This window comes from Pimephales promelas, chromosome 12, assembly GCF_988280905.1.
Source record: "Pimephales promelas chromosome 12, fPimPro1.hap1.1, whole genome shotgun sequence".
NCBI classification, from domain to species: Eukaryota; Metazoa; Chordata; class Actinopteri; order Cypriniformes; family Leuciscidae; genus Pimephales; species Pimephales promelas.
The window spans coordinates 15,494,158-15,516,784 of NC_142780.1; the positions used below are offsets into that span (position 1 = coordinate 15,494,158).

The 22,627-nt window shown below is 37.1% G+C and overlaps 1 protein-coding gene across 1 annotated transcript; it reads right to left on the bottom strand.

Annotated features, from left to right (window-relative positions):
- Window positions 1–2,350: 2,350 nt before the first annotated feature.
- Window positions 2,351–22,038, bottom strand: ankrd28b (ankyrin repeat domain 28b). Its single transcript, XM_039694472.2, has 28 exons — window positions 21,845–22,038; window positions 16,228–16,311; window positions 16,041–16,119; window positions 15,808–15,878; window positions 14,717–14,917; window positions 14,449–14,536; window positions 14,197–14,339; window positions 12,438–12,650; window positions 12,261–12,339; window positions 12,071–12,185; window positions 11,786–11,868; window positions 11,640–11,703; window positions 10,613–10,681; window positions 10,377–10,517; window positions 10,180–10,291; window positions 10,075–10,101; window positions 9,911–9,985; window positions 9,610–9,811; window positions 8,965–9,052; window positions 8,766–8,883; window positions 8,441–8,660; window positions 5,775–5,862; window positions 5,607–5,690; window positions 5,247–5,392; window positions 5,081–5,163; window positions 4,860–4,942; window positions 4,058–4,149; window positions 2,351–3,027 (listed from the first exon to the last, which is right to left on the bottom strand). Exons 1-28 carry the CDS (start codon window positions 21,869–21,871, stop codon window positions 2,747–2,749), a joined length of 3,156 nt encoding a protein of 1,051 aa, XP_039550406.1. The 5' UTR covers window positions 21,872–22,038; the 3' UTR covers window positions 2,351–2,746.
- Between the last annotated feature and the right edge of the window lie 589 nt (window positions 22,039–22,627).

Below are 22,627 nucleotides of genomic sequence, written 5' to 3' on the forward strand. Positions count from 1 at the left end.
CTATCTCTGACTCGGCACAATTGGGCATGATCTGTTGTAAGTTTCATATTATATTCATAATCGGCCTCCGACTTAAGAAGCAAAAGCTGAAGATCCCTTAGCAGCAGCAGAAGCCTCAAGCTTCTTCTCTTTCAGGGAGCCTAAAATATCCCACCCCTTGACAGGTGCCTTTGTAACGATATAATCAATATTATTTGCTTCACCTGTCAGTGGTAATTGAGATAAACTGTCTGAACTCTACTGCAACTTGTCCATACAGGAAACACAAAGGCAGCACGTGTTGACCCTTCATGAACCCTTTGAATAGGTAATTGAATAACACATTGGAATGTAATTTCAATTAATAACTTATTTAAAATTAGTCAAAATTTCAAGTTTTTTTAATTTAGGAAATTAGGAATAAAAAAATTAGGAAAAAAATATACTATGGAAGTCAATGAGACCAGAAACTGTATGATTACTCATATTCTTCTAAATATCAGAAAATCGGCTGAATGGATTCGAAAACGGTAAAAACTCAACTGTTTAACTCTGGGGAAGTGATAAAATGAGCCTATTTCCAAAAAAGGGGAGTATACCTAAGTTTTGTTTTTGGGGTGGGTCTACTAGAATCGGATTTCATGCATGAATGCTCATAAAATACATTATTTTTCATTGCTGCAGCACATCTTCTACCAGTCTGTAACCATTTTTGGATCCTGTCTCATGAAGCCATGAAAAGCACAATGTGCTCCAATTGGTCTGCTGGACCAGTGTTGCGATTGGTCAACCTCTTTGAGCATGTTTGTAACCCCTAACCATAACTTCTACATGGCTACAACAAAACACTATTAACGCAAATTTTAACCAGGCCTCCACCCCTTTTTTCCTTAAACAAGAAATATTGTAAAGCATACATTCCCAGAAGAAAACTCTACAAGACTACAATTAAGGCGTTTCAGGGAGACAGGAAACAGTGCTGAGCCGGACTGACATAGAGAATAATGGTGCATTCACGTGCTATGGAAAATAGGATATTTACCACTTGTGAAGTGGTATTTACCAGTGTGTTGCGTTCAAGTGCGTTTGTTGTCGTAATGTGGTAAAAAGATGGAGATCCAGACCTGTTATTTAGCTAAAACTATTTTAGATTGCTTAAGTCATCTGCAACAGCAAGAAAATGATATATCAAAACTCAAAAGGTAGATAATATGCTGTATATTTTCTAGATCATATATATTTTTACCATTCACAACTCTCGCAGGGCTCTCCGCCATTTTGAAAAGGTTTATCTCATCTCGGCAACTCGTCCATCAAAATATTCTACGAGTTGCCCAGTGGAAAATACCACATGAGGGGGTGTTCATGTGCATTTTCCACGTCGGCTTTTGGTATTTACCATAATTACCATAGCACATGAACGCAGCATAACACTTTGGAGTGGACATATAACTTTGCCATCCCTTTTCATGCCCAAACAGCACCATTACACAATAGAAAAACAAAACATACAATAATAAAAAAAAAACATAACAGGTCCTTTTTAAATATTTACCAAGAAAAAAAGATTATTCAAATTACTGAACTCATTTATTTATTTAAACAACCATAAAATATACAGGAATCTCTTGTTCTGAGTTGAGGGACAGCAGGGGCCATCGACTGCACCAATCACTCTTTTTCCACACAAAAAAAAAAGGACAGGAAAGCTAACAGACACCTGCTGGCCCCCTCTCAGCCGGGAAGCCGTTTTAAACCGTTTTCCAGTTTCAATCATTCCAAAAATCAAAACTTGAAAAGAGACAAACACAGGTTTTCTGACAGGTCATCAAAGGATCGAGTGGTTTCATTTGCTAAATCAAAGCGAGCATACATGCCCAAAACATCATGTTAATAAGAGCCAGAAAAAATATAATATATATTTATATCCATATATCAACATACAAAGAGATCAAATGCTGTTCTACCATTGGTTTACACAGTGTTCCTCATCCTGGAGCAAAGCATGCTGGGAGTCGTTTGCCCCTTCATTTTCAGTGCTTTTCACAGACGTAGTGTTGAACTTCTTGTGCATCGTAGATTTGTTCTCACAAGCTGCCCCTTCCCTCCATACAGTAATTTATGAAGGCACAAAATGATGATGAAATATGGAAAGTAAAAATAAATACCATAGATAAAAAGAATAATTTATCCTAAAACTGAAGATGGAGACAGTTAGCTTTTTAACATCACTCATGCTTGTGGCCAGAAGCATTACAATGCTGATCTTCATATCATGTCCTCAATTTTGCAAACTATTGATTATAATTTTTTCCCCCCTCAGAGGGGCAGAGAAATTGACACGTATTAAAATCGTTTTTTTAAAAAATAAATCATTTCTTTACCCAAGTTGTAAATGATCGATTCAGAAGTGCACACTGACTTGAAACTGTTGAAAGCATCACGAATATTCCAGTCTTTCGTAAGGGGACTGATTCAAGTCTTCCCTCACGATCTGAATCAGACAGAGTCAAACTGCCCGTGCAAACGTTGGTCCCAGGCTGCTGATTCTTGTCTCGTTATTGCCATGTCGGGAGGTCCGCCCGCCCACTTATCCATTATTTTTGTGTAGGGCAAGATGTGCTGGCAGAGGTTGAGCTGATGGATAAAGGGACTGGGAGCACCAGCCTGCTGCGCCTCATATACACGTGTAGAGAGTTAAGGCTCTGCGGAGTGGCCGGCCGCTGGGTAAATTAAGACAAGATGTGAGCCTCTCCTTTCCTCCACCTCAGTAAGTCTCTGAGTCAGAGTCGTTTAGCTCGTCGTCCTTGAAGCCGTCGTGGCGGCTGATGCTGTTGAAACTGCAATAGGAGCTGTGTTCGGAGCGGAGCATGGGCAGACTGTCGAACGTGACGCTTTTAGTGGGGCTGGTGTAGTGATTGATGGCACTGAACGTGAGGCTGGGCACCGCACCTCCGCCGGGAGACACTGGCATCATGGTGGCCAGGATTAGCGCCAGGCAATCTGCCACGTCTTTGTTAGGAGCACAAGCCAGGGCCGGAGTGTAGCCTTTCAGAGAAATGAGAGGAGAGCCTTCAGAATGGTGTTATGCTATTATGGTTAACAAAACTGCCATGTGAGAATTAGGGACAAAGGAGACATTTGGACTGATACTAATGATAAAACAATTATTTTCCAATATAACGTATGGATAAAGAATGATAAATATTATTATAGAAAAATAATATTAGGAGATCAATGTTTTGTTTTATTTATCTGTAAACCTTGCAACCAAAATTCCATGATCTCTTGTTTTTTAAATTTCCATGATTTCCAAAATTCGATTCTATGGTTACTCATTTCAAAAGATGTAAACAACACTGGTCCAGAAGCACTTCCTGTTTCAGTTTTTTAACACTACATAAAAGCTAGGATAAAATACAACCAACAGAACATTTAAAATTGAATCAAAAAGTTAAAAAAACATCTTTAAGATCTTTTCTTTACATGTGAAATAAAGAAAACAGTTACAAACTGAAACAGGAAGTGTTTCTGGGCCAGTGTTGTTTACATCTTTTGAAATGGTCTATACAAAGAAATATATAAAAACGTATACACGCAGTACCACTCAAACGTTTAGGGTCAGTAAGATTATTTTATATTTTTGAAAGTTTCTTATGATCAACAAGGCTGATTTAAAAAACAAAAAATGCAGTAAAAACAGTAATACTACCAAATAATACAATTTACAATAAACGTTTTAATGTTTTAAAATATAATCTATTCTTGTGATAGCAAAACACATGAATTTTCAGCATCATTACTTTAGTCTTCAGTGTCATATTTCAGAAATCATTCTAATATGCTGATCTGGTGCAAAATATTTGTCACTTCTGATCAATTTAATACATGCTTGCTGAGTAAAAGTATTAAAATAAATAAAATCTTACTGATTCTACATTCTTTTAAATGGTAATGTATATGTACGTAAAAGGATCACCAACTTTTTGCACATTTCTAAACATGCTATTTATTTTAAACACACATTAATAACTATATGGTCATGATTACGGTAAGGTTACAAATCATCAGCATTTACCATTTTCATCCACGGCTAGCACACTAGCACCCTTAGCTAGTAGTTCTTGGACAACCACAGTCAAGCCATTCCTGGCAGCAACATGCAGGGGCCTGGAAAATGAGAACGTAATATTAGGCTTATTCTATAAATCAGGCATGTGATCAACTAAAAGAAAATTATTATTCTTTCTTTTTTTCGAGAGCGAGTGAGCAAGAGCGCGCATGCGAGACAGATCAAACCGTATATTGAGAGAGACTTTGCGTGTGTGCGCCTCATGAAATTTTCGTTCTTATTCGGTCTGGTTATTACCGTTTATGTCGGAACCCGTTCCCTATTGTCACTGCGTTTCGGTACCCAAACCTATCCATAATGCATCCGTCTGCATATTCAGTACCTTCGTCCATATTTGCAAAAAATTTTCTGCCGGTGAAATCAAACGCACTAGCACTGATCTGTGATTGGTCTGTTTGCGCATTAGGCCCAGCCCCCTATGGGCGGGTTTGAAAGGGTGGGATCTAGTGCTTGTAGTCTTTACAGAAATCCCCACCTCTTACACTTCCTCCTACAATGACATAAAAAGACAATTTTTGCTCATTGTAGGAGGAAGTGAAAAAGGTAAATAGCGGATTTCTCTCGTCTCAGGGGAAAATGCGACTATTCAATAGTATAACTGGATTTCTAACGATGCAAATGGGTGGAGTGTCCCTTTAAGGTCAGAAAATACCGAAATCCGTATTAATACAAAAAAAAAAAAAAAAAAAACATCACTTGTTAATATATTTTGGTACGTCAGTGCATCATTTCTACGTGTTGACCGTACGTTTGTAAAGCTGCGTTGGTTGAGTTGATGAGGTTTCTGTCAGTGATCTTCTCCAAGATCAACAAGGCACTGGTTTCATGACCCTATAGAGAGCAAATGAAAATCAATAGTGTGAGTAAGAGATCTATACTAAATGCAATGTCCCATTGCTTGAGCTCAATGCAGAATACAAAAACAACTTCAACAGAAATGAAGGCATAACAGAACAGAGAGTTTCTTACCTTACTGCAGGCCAGATGGAGAGCAGTGTTTTTGTTGGCATCCTGTAGCGTGAGATCTGCTTTTGCACTGCTCACTAACACCTCTGCCAAACACAGACAGACATCAAAACCAAACACAAACTCAGTTAACTGTAAACACACACACACAAAAGTGTCAAACGCCTACCGACGGCATTGGTTTGGCCGTTCTCAGCAGCCATCATGAGTGGGGTTTTGCCTCCAGCATCCACACAGTTCACCTGTGCGTTATGACCCAGCAGGAGCTGTAGACACTCCACGTGATCTGTGAATGCTGCAGCGTGAAGAGGAGTCCTGTTACAGAGAGAACAACAATTACAGCCTGGATCTCAACCACAACAAAAAGAAGCTAAATAATGAGAATTTAACATTTTACATACATACATACATACAAAAAAAAAAAAAAAAACCCAACCAAACTTTTTTGCCCAGCCTTGACATTCATTAAAGAAACGTAAGAAAGAAATGAAAGTAGCATAGAATGAATAAAGAGAAGTATGAGTGGTACCTGTTTTTGGAATCAGTTGAATTGACGATGGCAGGACTAAGTGTGTCTATCAACATCTCAGCTGCTCCTTCATTGTCATTTATACTGAAGGTCATAAAATAACAGAGCTTCAATACTCTTGCACTTCTTACAAACACACACACACCAAACCAACCTAAATCCACTTACACAGCGCAGTGAAGGGGGCTAAAGGTGTTCCCTTCAGTCTTATGAAATAACTCCTGCTCCAGCAACACTTCAACACAAGTGTCATGACCTGCAGAGAGAGAATCTGATGTAGTTTATCCCACAAGACTTGGATATCGCTCAACAACCCTATTCGGATGGGACTAGTTCTCCAGGAGGACATTTAAAAAAAATTCATGTTTCACAGACGTACTTTGCAATTTTAATCCCGTCCCAATCTGCCAAGTCATTGTTTTTCCTCACACCTCTGTAACTCACAAACTCAACGGTCCTCTGAGAAATCTAATCCTGTCGGAATGTGAATGTCTGTGATTGTTGAGCTACTAATTCGGCACCAATCTTTGGGATGCTTTTATTTCATTATAGATGTTATGCGAAGGAAAAAAATAACACATGCAATCAATAAATAAAGCCAAATCGTGGAAACTTCAAAGACTGCACATTTTAATAACAGTGTCAGGTAGGTAAGAGTAAGATACTTCTAGATCTCTACGTCTAGATTTCTCAGCTCACTTATGCAAGTTTATTATAAACAGCCACTGCTAAAAACTTGAGGTTTACTTAAATAGGGTTTTTATAATTAATTAAAATTGTATTAACAAATATAATGTAACTTCTGCAACACCCACGTCTAGAAAACACGCACTACCACCACTGTAATAAACAATGAGATGTCAGTCCCGTCCGAATCGGTATCAAATCACAGACATCGAGTGATAAGAATTGTAACTCAAACGTCATTTAGAATAGGAATAATGACTGACTCTGGTTAGTGAACATGTGACAGCGATCATATTTTGTGATTAGCTGGTTTGACCTTTTTTAGGGTGTAGTAACAACAAATAAGGCCATTGAGATTTGTCTTCACTCCCCTAGATACAGTATACATATACATAGATATATAGATAGATATATAGATAGATAGATAGATAGATAGATAGATAGATAGATAGATAGATAGATAGATAGATATGGTAACACATGACAATAAGGTTAATTAGTAAACTACCATACTTAACATGAACTAAAAATGAAGAATACTTCTACAGCATTTATTAATCTTAGTTAAAATTAATTCCAACATTTACAAATACATTATTAAAAATCAAAGGTTGTATTTGTTACTCAAAGCACTGTGAACTAACAAGAACAAATGATGAACAACTGTATTTTTATTAACTAACATTAACAAAGATTAGCTAATACAGTAACAAATGTATTGATCATTGTTAATGCATTAACAACTTAACTAATGAACCTTATTGTAAAGTGTTACCATATATGTCACTTCTATAAATAAAATAAGGGTTGTTTCAGATTAATGCAAGTGGAATCTGTATTGTTTCAGACCATTTCATGCTTTCATTCAGATTTAAACATTTTGCAGAACAAGAAACAAAAATAGACATCCTAGTGCCATTTACAGGGTTCCCACACATTTTGACCAATGAATTTTCATGACCTGTGAATCTATTAGATTATGATTACAACATATTTTTATAATTTATTATTATTACATAGAAATTGCTAAAGAGGATTTCCTTTGTATGCCAGGTTGTTTTCCTTAAAATAAAATTTCAATAAGTATGCTTATCTGTGCATGAAAGACTTTAAAAATGGCGAACAACCTGAAATCTGAATGTAGCTCAAAAGAGGATTCAGCTTCCTGAGCCTCCAAACAGATGATGGAAAACCAAACAGATTTTCAGAAATTCCCTGATATATTTCTTGAGTGTGGGAACCCTGCATTAAAGGAGCAGTTCACTTTAAAAAAAACAAAAAAAAAAAACTTTTGCTGATAATTTACTCACCCCCATGTCATCCAAGATATCCATGTCTTTCTTTCTTCAGTCGAAAAGAAATTCAAGTTTTTTTATGAAAACGTTCCAGAATGTTTCTCCATATAATGGACTTTACTGGTAACCAAACGGTTCAAGGTCCAAAAGACAGTTTAAGCGCAAACTGTTCAAAGGGCTTTAAACAATTTCAGACGATGAATAAGGGTCTTATCAAGCGAAATGATCGCTCATTTAACAAAAAGATAAGTTTAAGTTTAAGTTTCATAAGCTCAAATGGCTTGCTCTGTTCTGTGATTCTCCTGTTCGAACACGTTCATCAAAATGGACAAATCTTTTTCCGAGTCAAATTGTTCAATTTCGTTTGTTGAATGAACCAAATGACACGAAAAAAGATTCGTTTATTTTGATACACGAGTTCGAACAGGAGAGTCACGAACGCGCATCACAGAACAGAGCAAGGCGACCATTTGAGCTTATAAAACTTAAACTTAGTTTTTTTAAAATGAGAGATCATTTCGCTTGATAAGACCCTTATTCATCGTCTGGAATCGTTTAAAGCCCTTGGAACAGTTTGCACTGAAACTGTCATTTGGACCTTGAACCGTTTGGTTCCCATTGAAGTCCATTATATGGAGAAAAATCCTAGAATGTTTTCATAAAAAAACTTTAATTTCTTTTCGACTAAAGAAAGAAAGACATGGACATCTTGGATGACATGGGGGTGAGTAAATTATCAGAAAAAGTTTTTTTTAAAAGTGAACTACTCCTTTAAGTTATCAGACTTGGTGTGAGCAGGCCTTTAGACAGGTATAGTGTGTCCATCTGTGACTGGCAAGTGCGTTTATTCACCGTTGTAACAGGCCCAGTGAAGGGGCGTGTAGCCCTGGTGGTCAGTGATGACAGGAATGGTCTCTACTGACTGGGCAGCATGCAGAAGGCCCCCCAGAACCCCAACATGGCCACAGGCAGCCGCAAGGTGCACTGGAGAGCGCCCCCTACAGTCCCGTACCATGAAACTGGCACTGTGCTGCAGCAGAGCCTCCACACACTCCTCATGGCCCGTCACTGCCTGGTTAGAACAACACACACATCCATGAGCCACAACAGGAAGCACTAGCACAGGTGAGAGCCAGTGCCAGTAGAAATACTTCTAGTGCAAGGAGTTGCGATTTACCCCTCTGTGCAGAGCAGTGCGGCCCCACTTGTCTTTGGCATCAACATTGGCTCCTTTATTAATAAGGGAGTAAACGCAGTCTGTGTGTCCGCCCAGAACTGACAGCATCAGAGGAGTCCTGGGATCACGTATATGAATATATCTGTAATTTCAATTGACTTCCACAAGAAGAACATTGTTTTTTGTGTCCTGTACTTACTGGCCAATCCCATCCTGGATGTCCACTGCACTCTGGAGGTCAGCATTTCCGATGAGCAAACGGAGACATTCAGAGTGACCATTTGTGGCTGCAAGGCAAGAGAATAGACACGCGTCATGAGTGTTTATGTCCATGCATGGTCCTCTGATGTAAGAGTAACTATACATAAGAGACAGAAAGATGCAGACAGCTATATTTAAAGTTATTTCTATTCGTGAATTGATATATGAAATGTTATCAAGTAAGCTTTATGCTTTCCCTGTTGCGAATGTGCACTCTAAACTGTAGCCTACTAACATTAGTCACTGCTCTAGTTGACTGCTGCGCCTTTTCCCCCGTAAATAACAACAACCCTTTAGAAAACGTATTTCCTTTCTGGATCCTATTGATGTGCTTTCTCCATTTTGCTTTGGCAAATCTCAGTGTCTCAGTCTCATGTACGCTGCACGGGAGTTAACCATGCCCACTTATTTACATGTCACGGTATACACAGATTTAAAAAAATGGGTTACGGTTCACATTTTCTACAGCGGTAACGATATATACCATCATACCACCCAGCCTTACCGTTAAGATACACATTGATCTGTGTTTGGTAAACTGTCACAAATTTTGGGGATAACAACTTCAATATGTACAACATACCAGCGGCATGGATGGGGGTGCGTTTGAGCGTGTAGTCTTTCACCAGGATGGAAGCCCCCTGGTTGATTAGCACATCCACACATTCAACATGGCCTTTGAAGGCAGCCAGGTCCAGCGGCGTGTGCCCTTGTGCTGTTCTCACATCCAGGTCCAGCAGAGACTGAACCAACACCTCAAGAGCCTGGTGATGTCCATGGTACGCCTGAGGACAACCATTACATAAAATCTGAGATGAACCCCAGCCAGGACGCAAGAAAATTTGCCAACATTTGTTGAACATACAGATGGAGATTGTACTCACAGCCAGGTGGAGTGGGCTCACCGGAGCACGTACATCAGAGTCATTTAGGATATCCGTCCCTGAGGTTTCCATTAACTTCAAGACAAGACACAACAGATTTAATTAGGTCTGATCAACTCAAGGGCAGTGATGATCTTAAAGGTGTTGAGTGTCATAGTACTTACCACATCTAAAGGAGTTTCACTAGCAATCTAATAAAGAGGACAGAAATACAGTAAGCTGAAAATATTAAAAGCATAGCTCTATCACGTGATTTTAAGTCGTCTCACCAGCTCCAGACACAGGCGGTGTCCATAAGCAGAGGCGTAATGCACTGCATTGTAGCCCTGATTGTCCCGGATCCCTGGGTTAGCATCATTCCTCAGCAAATATTCCAGGCACCTAGGGAGGGAATGAGAGAGACTGGTAGATTCATTTGCTTTGAAATTACCCATCCAACTCAACCATAGTGCTTATGGCAACTCACTTTCCATCTGCGTCAGAGGCAGCGGCGTAGTGGAGGGGGGTGCAGCCCCTCTTGTCCAGCTCATTGACATTGGCTCCTGAACCCACCAAAGCAAACAGGCACTGGTAGTTGCAGTTTGCAGCTGCGTAGTGCAAAGGTGTCCTAAAGAAGAGAATATTTCCTCAAGCCCCAGAATCAAACATATCAAAAAACTATTAGCATAATGGATGACAATGGTAGTGTACAGGTAAACACACCTTCCAAAACTGTCCTTCCTATTGAAGTCTGCCCCTGTGTTGAGGAGGAGATTCAGACACTCAAGGTTCCTGCAGTGGAAAACATGTTTCATTAAATACTGTAATACATGCTCAAAATGCACAAATGACATTAAATGAGTTACACTAGGTGGTTAATCACAACAACAACAAAAAGTATTCACAATAAGAAATGTTTAGTCTGGTTTAAAATGTCAATAAAGTTTCAATTTAATGATGTTAAATTGAATGTGTAGTGTAGCAATCATTGAATTATTTAATTTCTATTTTTTTTTAAATATATTTTCCTCATACATTGTGTGCTTCTTTACATCACAGTGTACAAATGTGAAACTTGACAAAAGTGTTTTATTTATTATTATACTTTATAAATACCATTAATTTTTTTTGGGGGGGGATCACATAGCATTTTGCAAACTGAACTAACCTTGCCTTACCATAAAAGGTCAAATTTTCTGGTATTTTAAGAAACTTATTGACCTTGGCACACAGTCATGAGGGTCTTTATGATATAATTTTGTTTCCACGTTGGTTGCACCAAATGTTTTTAAAAAACAAAGTTTTTAAAATATTTCTAAACTATGAAGCCATTTTTTCTAAACTATTACTTTTTATTATAATTATTATTTGTTCAAACAATTATTGTTTTTTCATAAATTACTGTAATAAATAAAAATTATGCCAAACTAAGTTTCCTTTCAAAATTTGTACTCTTTTAAATTGTTTTATTTTATCTTATTTATGATATTTGTAGTTTGTAGATCGGTGAGTTAGAATTCAATGAATGACCCATTCTCATCTCATAACTTTTTTTAGCATTCTATTTTTCATGTAGAATCGGCCACAAAACCCCTGATTATACCTTAAAATTATAACATTTAATTCCGAAATCAATAAATATATATCTATTTTTTCTTTCTTTTTTTCTGAATAAATTCTAAAGAAAAAGATTTGGACCAAGAAAAACATTGCATCATGTCACAGACCATAAAATGAAAAAGAAACTCACCCGCCAGCAGCAGCAGCATGTAAACAGGTCCTTCCAAAGTCATCAGGGGTGTCTACATCAAAGCCTGGAAAGACAGAGACCTATTCAGTTCATCTTTTTATTTAAAAACAACAAACATTGTAATCCATGCACAGAAAGCGTCTTACCAGATGACAGCAGCTTACGGCAGCAGTCAGAGAAGCCGCTGAGAGCAGCCAAATGCAGTGGGAACATGCCGTGAACTCCCCTCCTAAATTAAAGACCCAATGTTACAATCAGAAAGCCAGGAGCATCTCACTGTGTGCATGTGGGATCAATTACAACATTCTTGGGATTTCCGAAGAAGATATATAATGAATTCCTGCCTACATTATGTCAACAGTCAGTCCACAAATGTAACAAAGCTGTTATGTTCAATAATTAACAAGCGCATGGGGAATGCAAATTCATACTTGGCTGTATCAGCTCCATTAGTGATCAGTGTGTTGATGAGAAGCTCATGTCCGTATCGAGCTGCAATGTGTAGAGGAGTGTTCCCGTTCTTATCTTCACAGTCTATCTCAGCACCTACACATACACGAAATTTGACGCAGTCAGATACTGCAGGTTTCAAAAATAGAGCACATAAAAATGAAGACTCACCATTCTGAATAATCGCCTGAGATCTGGAGAACCTCCCGTGGATCGCGGTCATATGTAGAGGGGTCTTACCGTCCTTACTCTGTACAAGCAGAAAACAGTGATAAATAAACTCTATTAATCTAATCAAATCCAGTGGTAATTTTTGTCATACATGTGAAGCCCTAATAGACGCTCTACCTTGATATTGACATCAGCTCCATTGCCCACAAGCAGCTCGAGGCAGAGCGCTCCGTGCCGTGAGGCTGCGGTGAAGTGCAGGGGTGCGAAGCCCTTCTCATTAACCTGGTTCACATTCGCGCCACACTCGATCAGCTCGTTCACCACCACATCCTGACCGTTGTAGCATGCCACATGCAGCGGAGTGTTCCCATATGCGTTTGGCTCGTTCATCTGCAAGCATGTCAACAGTTTAAAAGATCAGGTACACAACATTCACACTAGGGCTGCAATCTATCGATTATTTTTAATTTTAATAAATATATTAATTCTTTTCAGATTAACAGATTAAAAATAATAACCATAACTTGTTAACTTTCAATGTTTTTCGAAAAAAAAATTCTCATAAGAGCGACCCAAGAATGAAAAGACATCCATCAGTAATACAAATTATGATGGCTGCATTCAATCACTGTTTGGGATTCCTTACAGGTATGAGTCTTGAAATATTTTGTTCATTCAGCAGAAGTCAAACGAACAGCTAAAGTCAAAACCCCATTCTAACTCCGAAAACCATAGCATCCATAACACTAAACAAGGCATGAGTTCATGTATCAGCTATTTTGAAACGACTAGATATTCAAAAAGTTTTGTAACCAAGTGTAGGGTACGCTTGAGCTGCATCTGAAGATCCACTGAAGCTGCTGTGGGCGCATATCATTTCTCGGTCTCCGTGAGTAAAGGAGTCTTGTTTTGTGCGAACATGCAGTGAGACGCATTGTCGCAAATCAACGTCATCGATTACGCAAATGCCACATAACAGCACTACTTTAAACTGCACAGGCTTTCAAAAGAGTTTAATTACAAATGTGTCAAATAGAATGTGCTACTGAATGAAACTGAACTAATTTAGGCATTTTGGTGTTACCCAATTATCTAAACATGCTTTTTAAAAATGCACAGCAGTGCCTTTAAAGTGGGTCTCTGCATGAAATGGTTAGCATAATGCCCTATGAAACATACTTGGACCAAATCACCCTATCCCAAAACTACAAATGCCCATGCATGTGAAAAATGCCATTGTGCATTTTAAAATGAAAATTGCACATTGCAAAAAAAAAGGAAAGGTAATTTGAGAGAAACTAATATAAGTCACTGACAGAATGGCAGCAGCAGTGTGATGATGTATAACTATTCTTTGATATCTTGCTCTGGAGGCAGGCATATGTAAATGTATTTTACATGCAATTTGTTTATTTGTTCTTATTGTTTTTCATTTTACTTGTGTTTTTTATAAAAAAATACATTTTGCATTGAAGAAAAGTAGATTTTAGTTTGCATATACTTTCAATAATACTTCTTAGAAGGAAAATCGCAATCGTCAAAAGAAAAATTGAGGAAAATTGCAATTGGAACATCTCTAGTATTTAATTCCTTAACTAGTACTTTATTTATTTTTTTTTTTTTACAATTTTTTAATTTGTGAAAAATACTAGGATCACAAATTCAAAAAGCTTTTATTTAAACTAAAGTATAGTTTCAAGTGAATTTTTTTTAATTATATTAATTTATAGTTTTTTAATTACTTTTTAATTTATACTTATTTTAATTTTAAGTGAATATGTAAAATTTACATTTTTAAAATTATATTTAATTGCAGCCATATCCGCAATCGACCCCAACTGTATTTTTAATATCGGCAGCAAAATTTCTGTATATTCAATATGATCCATAGTAAACATTATATTTAATTCGATTTTTGTGAAAGGTTAACACTCACATCCACTCCCAAATCCAGCAGATATTTCACTACACTGATCATCCCACTGGACGCCGCAGCGTGAAGGGGTGTGTAAGCTTTCTTATCCTTACACGTCACCTCAGCGCCATGCGACACCAGCAGTTTAACCACCTCCATGTGACCTGGGTTACAGAAAAAAATGAATAGTTGAGGATTTGAATGGGTTTTGAATTTATAGATCCCACATATGGCTGTGAAAAGATCTGGAAAACAAACATTGCTCTGTCTCACCCATGTATGCCGCCCAGTGGATCGCCCTTCTGTCCTTCTTATCAAACGCATTTATATTAGCTCCCCTGGACAGCAGTAACCGCACCATCTGAAAAAAGAAAAACAAGCATGGAGGACATTAATTAAACAATACATCTGCAGTGTAAAAAAAACCCCTCAATTTATATAATGTTAAAATATTCATCTCTCAATTGTACCTCAAGCTCTTAATGAATTCTGAACCATAATTTCAACAAACCCACACATATGCAAATGCTTCTTCACTGACCTCCAGGTGGCCACTGAAGGCAGCGTGGTGCAGAGCGGTTCGTCCAGCCCGATCGGATACATTAACGTTGCTTAGCAGCGGCACCAACGCCTCAGCGCAGCGAACTGCTTTGTTAGCAGCGGCCACATGTAGAGGGGTCTGCCAGTTCTTATCTCGAGCGTTTACATCAGCAGAGTGCTTCAACAAAACCTGCACTGCCTCCTGCAAGACACAAGGTTATATGAAGAAGCAGATCAATAATCTGAAACATTACTTTTTTTTTTTTTGCCTTATTTTGTCAAGTAATAATTAGTCAATGTACTCGCATGAGCTGAAGTCAAAAACACTGGTATTTTTGCACTGCAAATTATTGAGAGCAAAAATAAAAACAAGACAATTTTTTAATATTCTTCCATTTTTAGTGCTTGAAGTTTCAGATATCTTACAGCAGTGTTTAGCTCACTTATATCTTTATTCTACTGTTTCTATTTATTTATGCTTGTAATTATCTTATTTTATAACCGTTTACTTTAATTATTAGATTCAACTTAATGTAGGCTATATTTTATTGTTTTTAATTTAATTTTTTAAGTTAATTTAACTTTTTAAATAAAAATATTTTTTTAGTTTTAAAATAGTTTAGAATATTTTCAAAATCAGTTTTTGCTCTGATGCCAAATTTATATCAGAATTTTGGTATTCACCAGTGTTATTTTAGTACACCAATATTTTGATATCCGATAGTTTTTATAATTATTTTTCCATTTTAATTTTAAAGTAATTTTGTTCTACGTATTTTATGTCTACATAAATGTCTTGTTACTTTTTAGTGTCTACATCGGTTTTTCAACTTCACCTTTAGTTATTTCAGTACATCAAGTTAAGCTAAAATAAAATAGCTGAAATAAAATACGTTTTGTAATATTTTATTTCACTAAGCTCTTATTTTAAACAACAAAAATGTTTTTAAATACCAGTTTTAGTTTCAGTTAACTATAATAACCCAGGTATGCACTACTGATATTTTGCTATTGTGACAATCCTACTCTTCAGGAAGTCCAAGGCGCGAGTCTACATGTATAGGTTGTCGAATGTCTCTGTGCTTGTAGTACCTCACTGCAGGATGCCACTGCGCGGTGAAGAGGAGTCAGCCATTTGTTGTCTTTGGCATTCACCCTCGCCCCTACATCACGAACAACATTGAAACATCAAGAGATTCATGAATAACAGTATAACAATACATCAAAGCCACATCTGATCTGAAGACACCTGGAATCAAAGGGAGAAGATACGAGAAGCTTCAGAAAATGTATTTAATCATGATGAATATTTCAGGTGCGTTTACCCGATAAAATTAAGAGCTCTATAATTTCAGCATCTCCTAGGTAAGCAGCTGCATGCAGTGGTGTCCTTTTCTCATTGTCCTGAAAGAAATTAAGAAAGTTCTTAATCACAATTGAGTCAGTTCAAGAAAACGTGATGGATCAATTAAGCAAGGTTAAAATCAGGTTAAAAGCAGGTTAAAATCTTACTTGTACATTCACATCCTCTTTTTTGAAAATGAGAGAGCGTACTTCATCCGGATCAACATTGAAAATAGCTTTTAGCAGGGCAGGCTGAAAGACAGACAGAAAATCATCAAGTTACACAACTGACAGTGAGAAACATGGCCTAGTCTGAATCGTGACATTTTACTTGTGTCCTGAGCGGTGAACTTAAATGCAGAGTCTGAGATTGTGTTCGCAACAACTGAATAAACATGGTTGCATCTCTCCCCCAAAGACTTCTGACAGCAAACCGAAGCAAAAACACCTTGAGGTAGTGTTGTCATGAGACTGCATATTTATTGGTTATGTAAGTGCATCCTCAAGGGCCAGAATGATTCTAAATAAAACCAGACTCTGCCGCCTCGCCTCGACTTTTAGAGCTGCAGTGCAAATTGACACTAATGGGTGATTCTTCAAATCAGTCAATTTTCTTTCCCTTACAATGAAAGAAAGCATGCTTTTATTCTAGTTGACAAACATTCAAGTTTTAAAGGATCGATTATAATAGCATTAAACAATGTCTCCAATTAATATTTCATTTCAATTTGGAGCTTATCCCCATGCAGACTTAACTTTGCCACTCTGTAATAAATATCTACAATATCTATATATTTTTGAATTGTATACTATTTGATAAAGTATGATTTGTGTTGTTTAGAAAGAAGAAATATCCCCTATTTGTTGATATTTTGTAATTTCTTTTATAAAAAAGGGAATTGCTGTATCCAACAATGTTGTCATTACCTCTGCATTTCTCCTCTTCTCTAGCTTGCCTCAACTCCTTCTAATCTCGTTGCCTAATAAACCTGGCATTGTATATTACGATTAGTGTTAATCATGATCTCAAAATTATATAAACATTTAGATTTAGATTTATCGGTCATCGCCTCTTAAATATAAAGTATTATTGGTATCGGCCAAAACTTTCCAATCGGTGCATCTGTAAATTTGGTTGACAAAAATCAGCGACACATCTCTGCCAGAACCACAGAGCGACATTGAAAACCAGAAATGTAATACTACTTTTTTTATTCATGACTTGAGAGTTGCTCTACTCTATTAGGTGTCAATAACAAACAGTCAGCATCTAAAAATGATAATTACATTAATAACTTCAAAAACTGCCATTACAGACACAATATTTTAAATCCACACCTACACAAACTGACCCAAAATCAACTTTAAAGTTAAAACCATTTGATTTGATCCTAGAAATGTGGTACATAACATGGATGAAAGAGTTTGAAGAATCTTAATTTATCAAGATTGAGCAGTCAAACATCCACCTAATTGGGGGTGGAAAAAAGAAACCCCTTATATTAGTTAAATGGGATTAAACAACAGCAGTGAATCCCAACCAGCGAGAAACCTCAAAATTATCAATCCAAACATTTTCTTCATTAATTGAAAGCAAAACAGCAAAAAATGGATGCAAAATAATACGATGGGCTCCACTAGTTTGGAGAGAGCAGATGGTGCACTGCAGACAAGGCAAATCGGCTCCAAATTGGCAAGCCAGTTGATGCTGGACAACACTGTTCCAGCAGTGAAGCTTGTGCTACTGGTTTATTAAGGATAACAATGGCTAATTTTGTGTTTATCAATAAATATTGAGCCAGCTATATCACTTTGTGATATATTCCCAGCAGTTGTGTACTTACAAATATCCCAAAAGTCTCAAAAGATTTTTTATTTCAGAGAAATTCCAATTTTGAATTAGTGGCCGTCCCGGAAAAAATGTCGTCTGTCAAAGACGAAATATCCACAGTATCCTCGATTTCTGTTCATATACTGCCATAGCCATGACGTAACCATGGCGACAGACGTGGACAACTGCGTAGTGTGTGACATCTAGCGGCACGCAGTTCTGGTTTCTTTTAAACAGACCATGGCAAGCAGACTTTGAGACATACGTCCGCAACTAACTTGGACTTGACAGAGCTTCACGAGTCACGACTTGAAAGCTTTATTAGACAGGTGAGCAAATGTACATAAAAAAAATCAATGTTATATAACGTTAGCTCGACATGATGAAACGTTAGAATATGGTGCGTCTGTTATTCTAATGTTGATCTAGTTTACTCCAAATTTCGCAAATAGCAAACAAACTAACATATAGTAACATTATAACTTTTTCAACACAGAGAGGTCACTTCCAGGGCTTTCCGGCGCGCTTGCGCAGACAGAAGCGCCCTCGCCCTCAGATCACTTGGGCGTGACTGTGATTACAAGAGGTAAAACGATATAAATACTGTTCGTTTTCTCACACAAACCACTCGTTTCGTGTCTTAGGCCATCAATGTGTATTTACATTGTCATGTTTAATTTGGACTTCTCTGTGGATGCTCTTTGAGGTGAACCCAGGATAGACCCCATAAACTTCCATTATATGACTGACAGACAAGAACGGTTTGACCTAAAAATATCAAAATTGAAAATACTGTGGAAACAAAGACACCTACATCTTGGATGCCATTGAGGTAAGCTAAAACATATCACAAATTTATTTCAAAGTGAACTATCCCTTTAACAAAAACAAATCAAGAAAATGTCAGTAGGAGCAGCCAAATACACTGTGAAAAAGATGACACATTGAGTGCTAACATCAGTTCTCCATAGCAGAGACTCATTTCCATCTTCAGCTTTGCCACATTAGCAACGTACAGTGACAAAAAAACGTAGGCTTCCTGCGGTACTCGGTGTTAAGCCGCAAACTGATTCCATCCCTAACCCACCGCGGCACTGAATTTAGCTGCCGTGTGTATATGGCCATGCAAGTATTCCATACTTTCTTTTTTTTTTTTGAAAGTGATGATAGAGATAAAGAAAAAAGGGGGGTTTAGAACAATGCACGCGTCTTCCGCATCTCCTGCAGAGCACGCAATGTGACTCATGGGAAGTATGTGCACTATGCCCGAGTTACAGGAAGTGTTCGGTCACACATTCTTGAGCGTTGTGAAATGAGACACAGAAAATTCTGATAACAGCCAAGTATTAATTTGCCCAAGGTTTCACAGTACACCATGGACTACTTTTGAGGATAACAACATCAGCAAGGCATTTAAATGAACATCAACATGTTCTTTCTATGAGCAATATAGAGGTTGAGAAGTTTATTAAATCTGAGGTCATATTAGATAACATAATGGATATTTTTAAAAAAGCACAACAAGAAAATACGAAAGATCTCTTCTTTTGACACATTTACGTCTCAATCAATACAATATGTAGTACAAAAATCAACACAATAGGTAGAGTTCATCAACCCAGATCTTCACTGGCTCATCTAAATCCAGTTAGTCTCAGTTCAGGTTGTCAGTGGAAGGACAGGCTCACACTGAGAGTCGTGAGAACATAACAAGAAAGCACTTGTGCTTGAAGAAAGCTTCATTTGAAAAGCCTTCTTTAGTGGCTCTAAGCTGAGACAAGGCTCTATTTGTCACATGTGGCCTGTGCTCAACTGGATGCATACAGGGTTTTAAACTTCTATTCAAGCACTGCGATCGTGTTCTGTCTCCTATAACAAGCTCCTCTAGTTAATGCCATCACCATGGAGATGAGCTCTTCGCTATCTCCACATCCTCTAACCAGAGAACCACATGTGCACAAACACTAACAACGTAATAATGAAATCGTCTATTCCTGGAGGTCGACAGGGAGAACATGGAACTAATGCCAAGGTCATTGCTTCGACTCCCAGAGAACACCTGGAATGCACTGCAAGTGCATATAAGCAGGGCTCAACAATAAGAAACGTCTGACGGCCAGCTGAGGGAATTGTCACAGACGTTTATTATATGCAATTGCTTTTTGGTCTCGCCAATTTAAATGTTTAATTGATTCAAATCCATTCACATGCTAAAGATTGCAATCTGGTACAGAAAATGGGTTCGCTTTTGTGTCTTATATCACGCTTGAACAGACATACATGTAAAAATATTCAAAGTGAGGTCTTGGGAAGTATCTTTGTAAACAGTTGGCTATTTTATGAGTGAACATAAACAGTAAGAAATGTAATCTGCTGTACCTGCTATGTTTGAACTTTATAACATTATGTAAGGCTAGTAGTTTTTGCTGTGGTATAAAAATTGTGAATTGTGAAATTTCCCTGGATTCAAAATGCTGGTTTTGTAACAACCTTTTTTTGTGACAGGACAAGTGAAAATCAAAACCATTGGGCCGGTAGCAAAAGTCCTTAATGTTGAGCACTGCTAAGGATTCATCAAGCATATAAGATTGTGTTATCCAAAGAAAACCAGGAATTACATTAATGTAAAATTAGGGCTGGCAAACGATTAATCGCACTCAAAATAAAAGTTTGTGTTTACATAATATGTGGGTGCACTGTGTATAATTATATTTTGTATATATAAATATACAGACATGCTTTTATATGTTTAAGAAATATTTTCATGTATATACTGTATATAAATATATATACAATTTATATATGTAAATATAAATATTTTATATATAAATCATATTTTTTTCTTAAATATACATGCATGTGTGTGTATGTATTTATATATATATATATATATATATATATATATATATATATATATACACACAAAATAATTATACACAGTGCACCCACTGACCCACATATAATATGTAAACACAAACTTTTATTTTGGATGCGATTAATCGCAATGAATCGTTTGACAGCCCTATGTAAAATCACAAATTGGTCAAAACAAGAAAAGTTTAATGTAATTATGTAAAAATAGATAGATATCCAGCAGGACAATGTAATGTGACAGGTGAAATCTATGACGTCAGTAATTAAATAAAGCCTCTTTAGTAGTCTCATTACTATTCACTACAAAGGTCAACGTCAAAATGTGCAAAATATTCAACATCTTGAATGTGCTTATACCAGTCTCCTTTCATATTCAAAAGCCAACAAAGTTCACGTAACATGCAAAGTGTAAAACATCAACTGCAAAACTCAAATCACCACATTTAATTATTCTTATACTGCTGTGCATGACTTGATTTGTAAATCATTGATAGGCGACCATACACCTGTCGTGCACCCTGCAAAGTTGTAAGCCAACGCAGAATGACGATAAAGTTATCAATCTTAAAATGACCTTCAACTTATGATAAATAAAGCTACATAATCAAACCACTATAATAATAATCTCTGATATCTGAGCATTTTCATAGCCAGCCCAGCCATGGTATAACGAGATGTCATCTACACGAGACCAACTGTTGACTGAGCCAAGATAACAATTAATCCCGGAGAGGGATTTAATTTATGAATTACATTTAGTAGATTATTGAAGACATAAAGTGTTATAACTTTACTTCATCCGTCATAATCCGTTACTAATATCGTGGCTCGCGGACATTTAGCTTAGCAACTATTAGCCACATCCTTACTATACGAGATGACAAATACCTAACGTTAAATACTACGTTCCGTGATTATTCGCTTATAGAATTGTGTATCACTTCTTCATTCCCATTCTCAGTTTTAGTTAAATGACTTTGTTTGTAGTCTAATAGTCTGTAACGCTTCTGGATAGTTCACTAGCGTGTTAGCACTTATTAGCCTAACTCGGCTAGGTTAGCTGTATCACACATCACTCACCTGGTCTCTAATTTTGAGAACCACCATGTTTCGATGCTCTCTTTGGCTCTCATGCAGGACTAAACGGATATTATTTACCACCACTTGAATGCTGATGTTTTATTGTCGGTAATTCTAGCGCTTCCAGTAGGCCTGGGGTTTCCTATGTGCCACTGATGAGCAGGGGAGAAAACTCCATAACATTACCGCCACTGCTGCCTCACATAGAACTGAGACGACGATTGGCTAGACAGTGGTTTGAGCGAGAGTAAGAAGAACGATGATTGGTTAAAAGCAAGATGGGGAGCTGCTTGTGTGTGTGTTTATTTCAGAGAAGTAAAAGAGAAGTGTGTGTTTCTCAATCACAAAGTGACTTCCACTTCATGTTTGAACTGAAATGAACAGAAGACGGTAGATTAGGATTTATATTATGTAGGCTAGTAGTACTAGGCCTACACATAGTATGCTATAGCCTACATTTATAACGGTTTCTTTTTAAAAAATATTTTAAGTCTTTTAAGAAAATACTTAAAAACTTAATGTAAAGTGGTGAAATGACCATGAACATTAAATGATATGTGTTATAATAATATGCCAATATCAACTGGGATAGGTCTAATTATTTGTCCCAATGATCAACTAAATGTCACTGTTTTAGGTAAAGGGACCTGTTTTAAAGTGGTAGCCTACATTTTAATGTAAAAGTGTCATATTTTATCTACTCAAGTGGGGGATATAATTATTTTATAGGCTAACAAAATGTAATATGTATCAATGATACAATTTTACCCATATTCTTTACCC

Excerpts from the sequence above, each read along its gene's own strand:
- ankrd28b (XM_039694472.2), bottom strand. The coding sequence starts at position 21,871 with ATGGTGGTTCTCAAAATTAGAGACCAG. Across the intron at positions 16,120-16,227 it reads AAGAGGATGTGAATGTACAA|GACAATGAGAAAAGGACACC; the intron begins GTAAGATTTTAA and ends AATTTCTTTCAG. Across the intron at positions 5,863-8,440 it reads TCACTGGGCCTGTTACAACG|GTCATGACACTTGTGTTGAA; the intron begins GTGAATAAACGC and ends CTCTCTCTGCAG.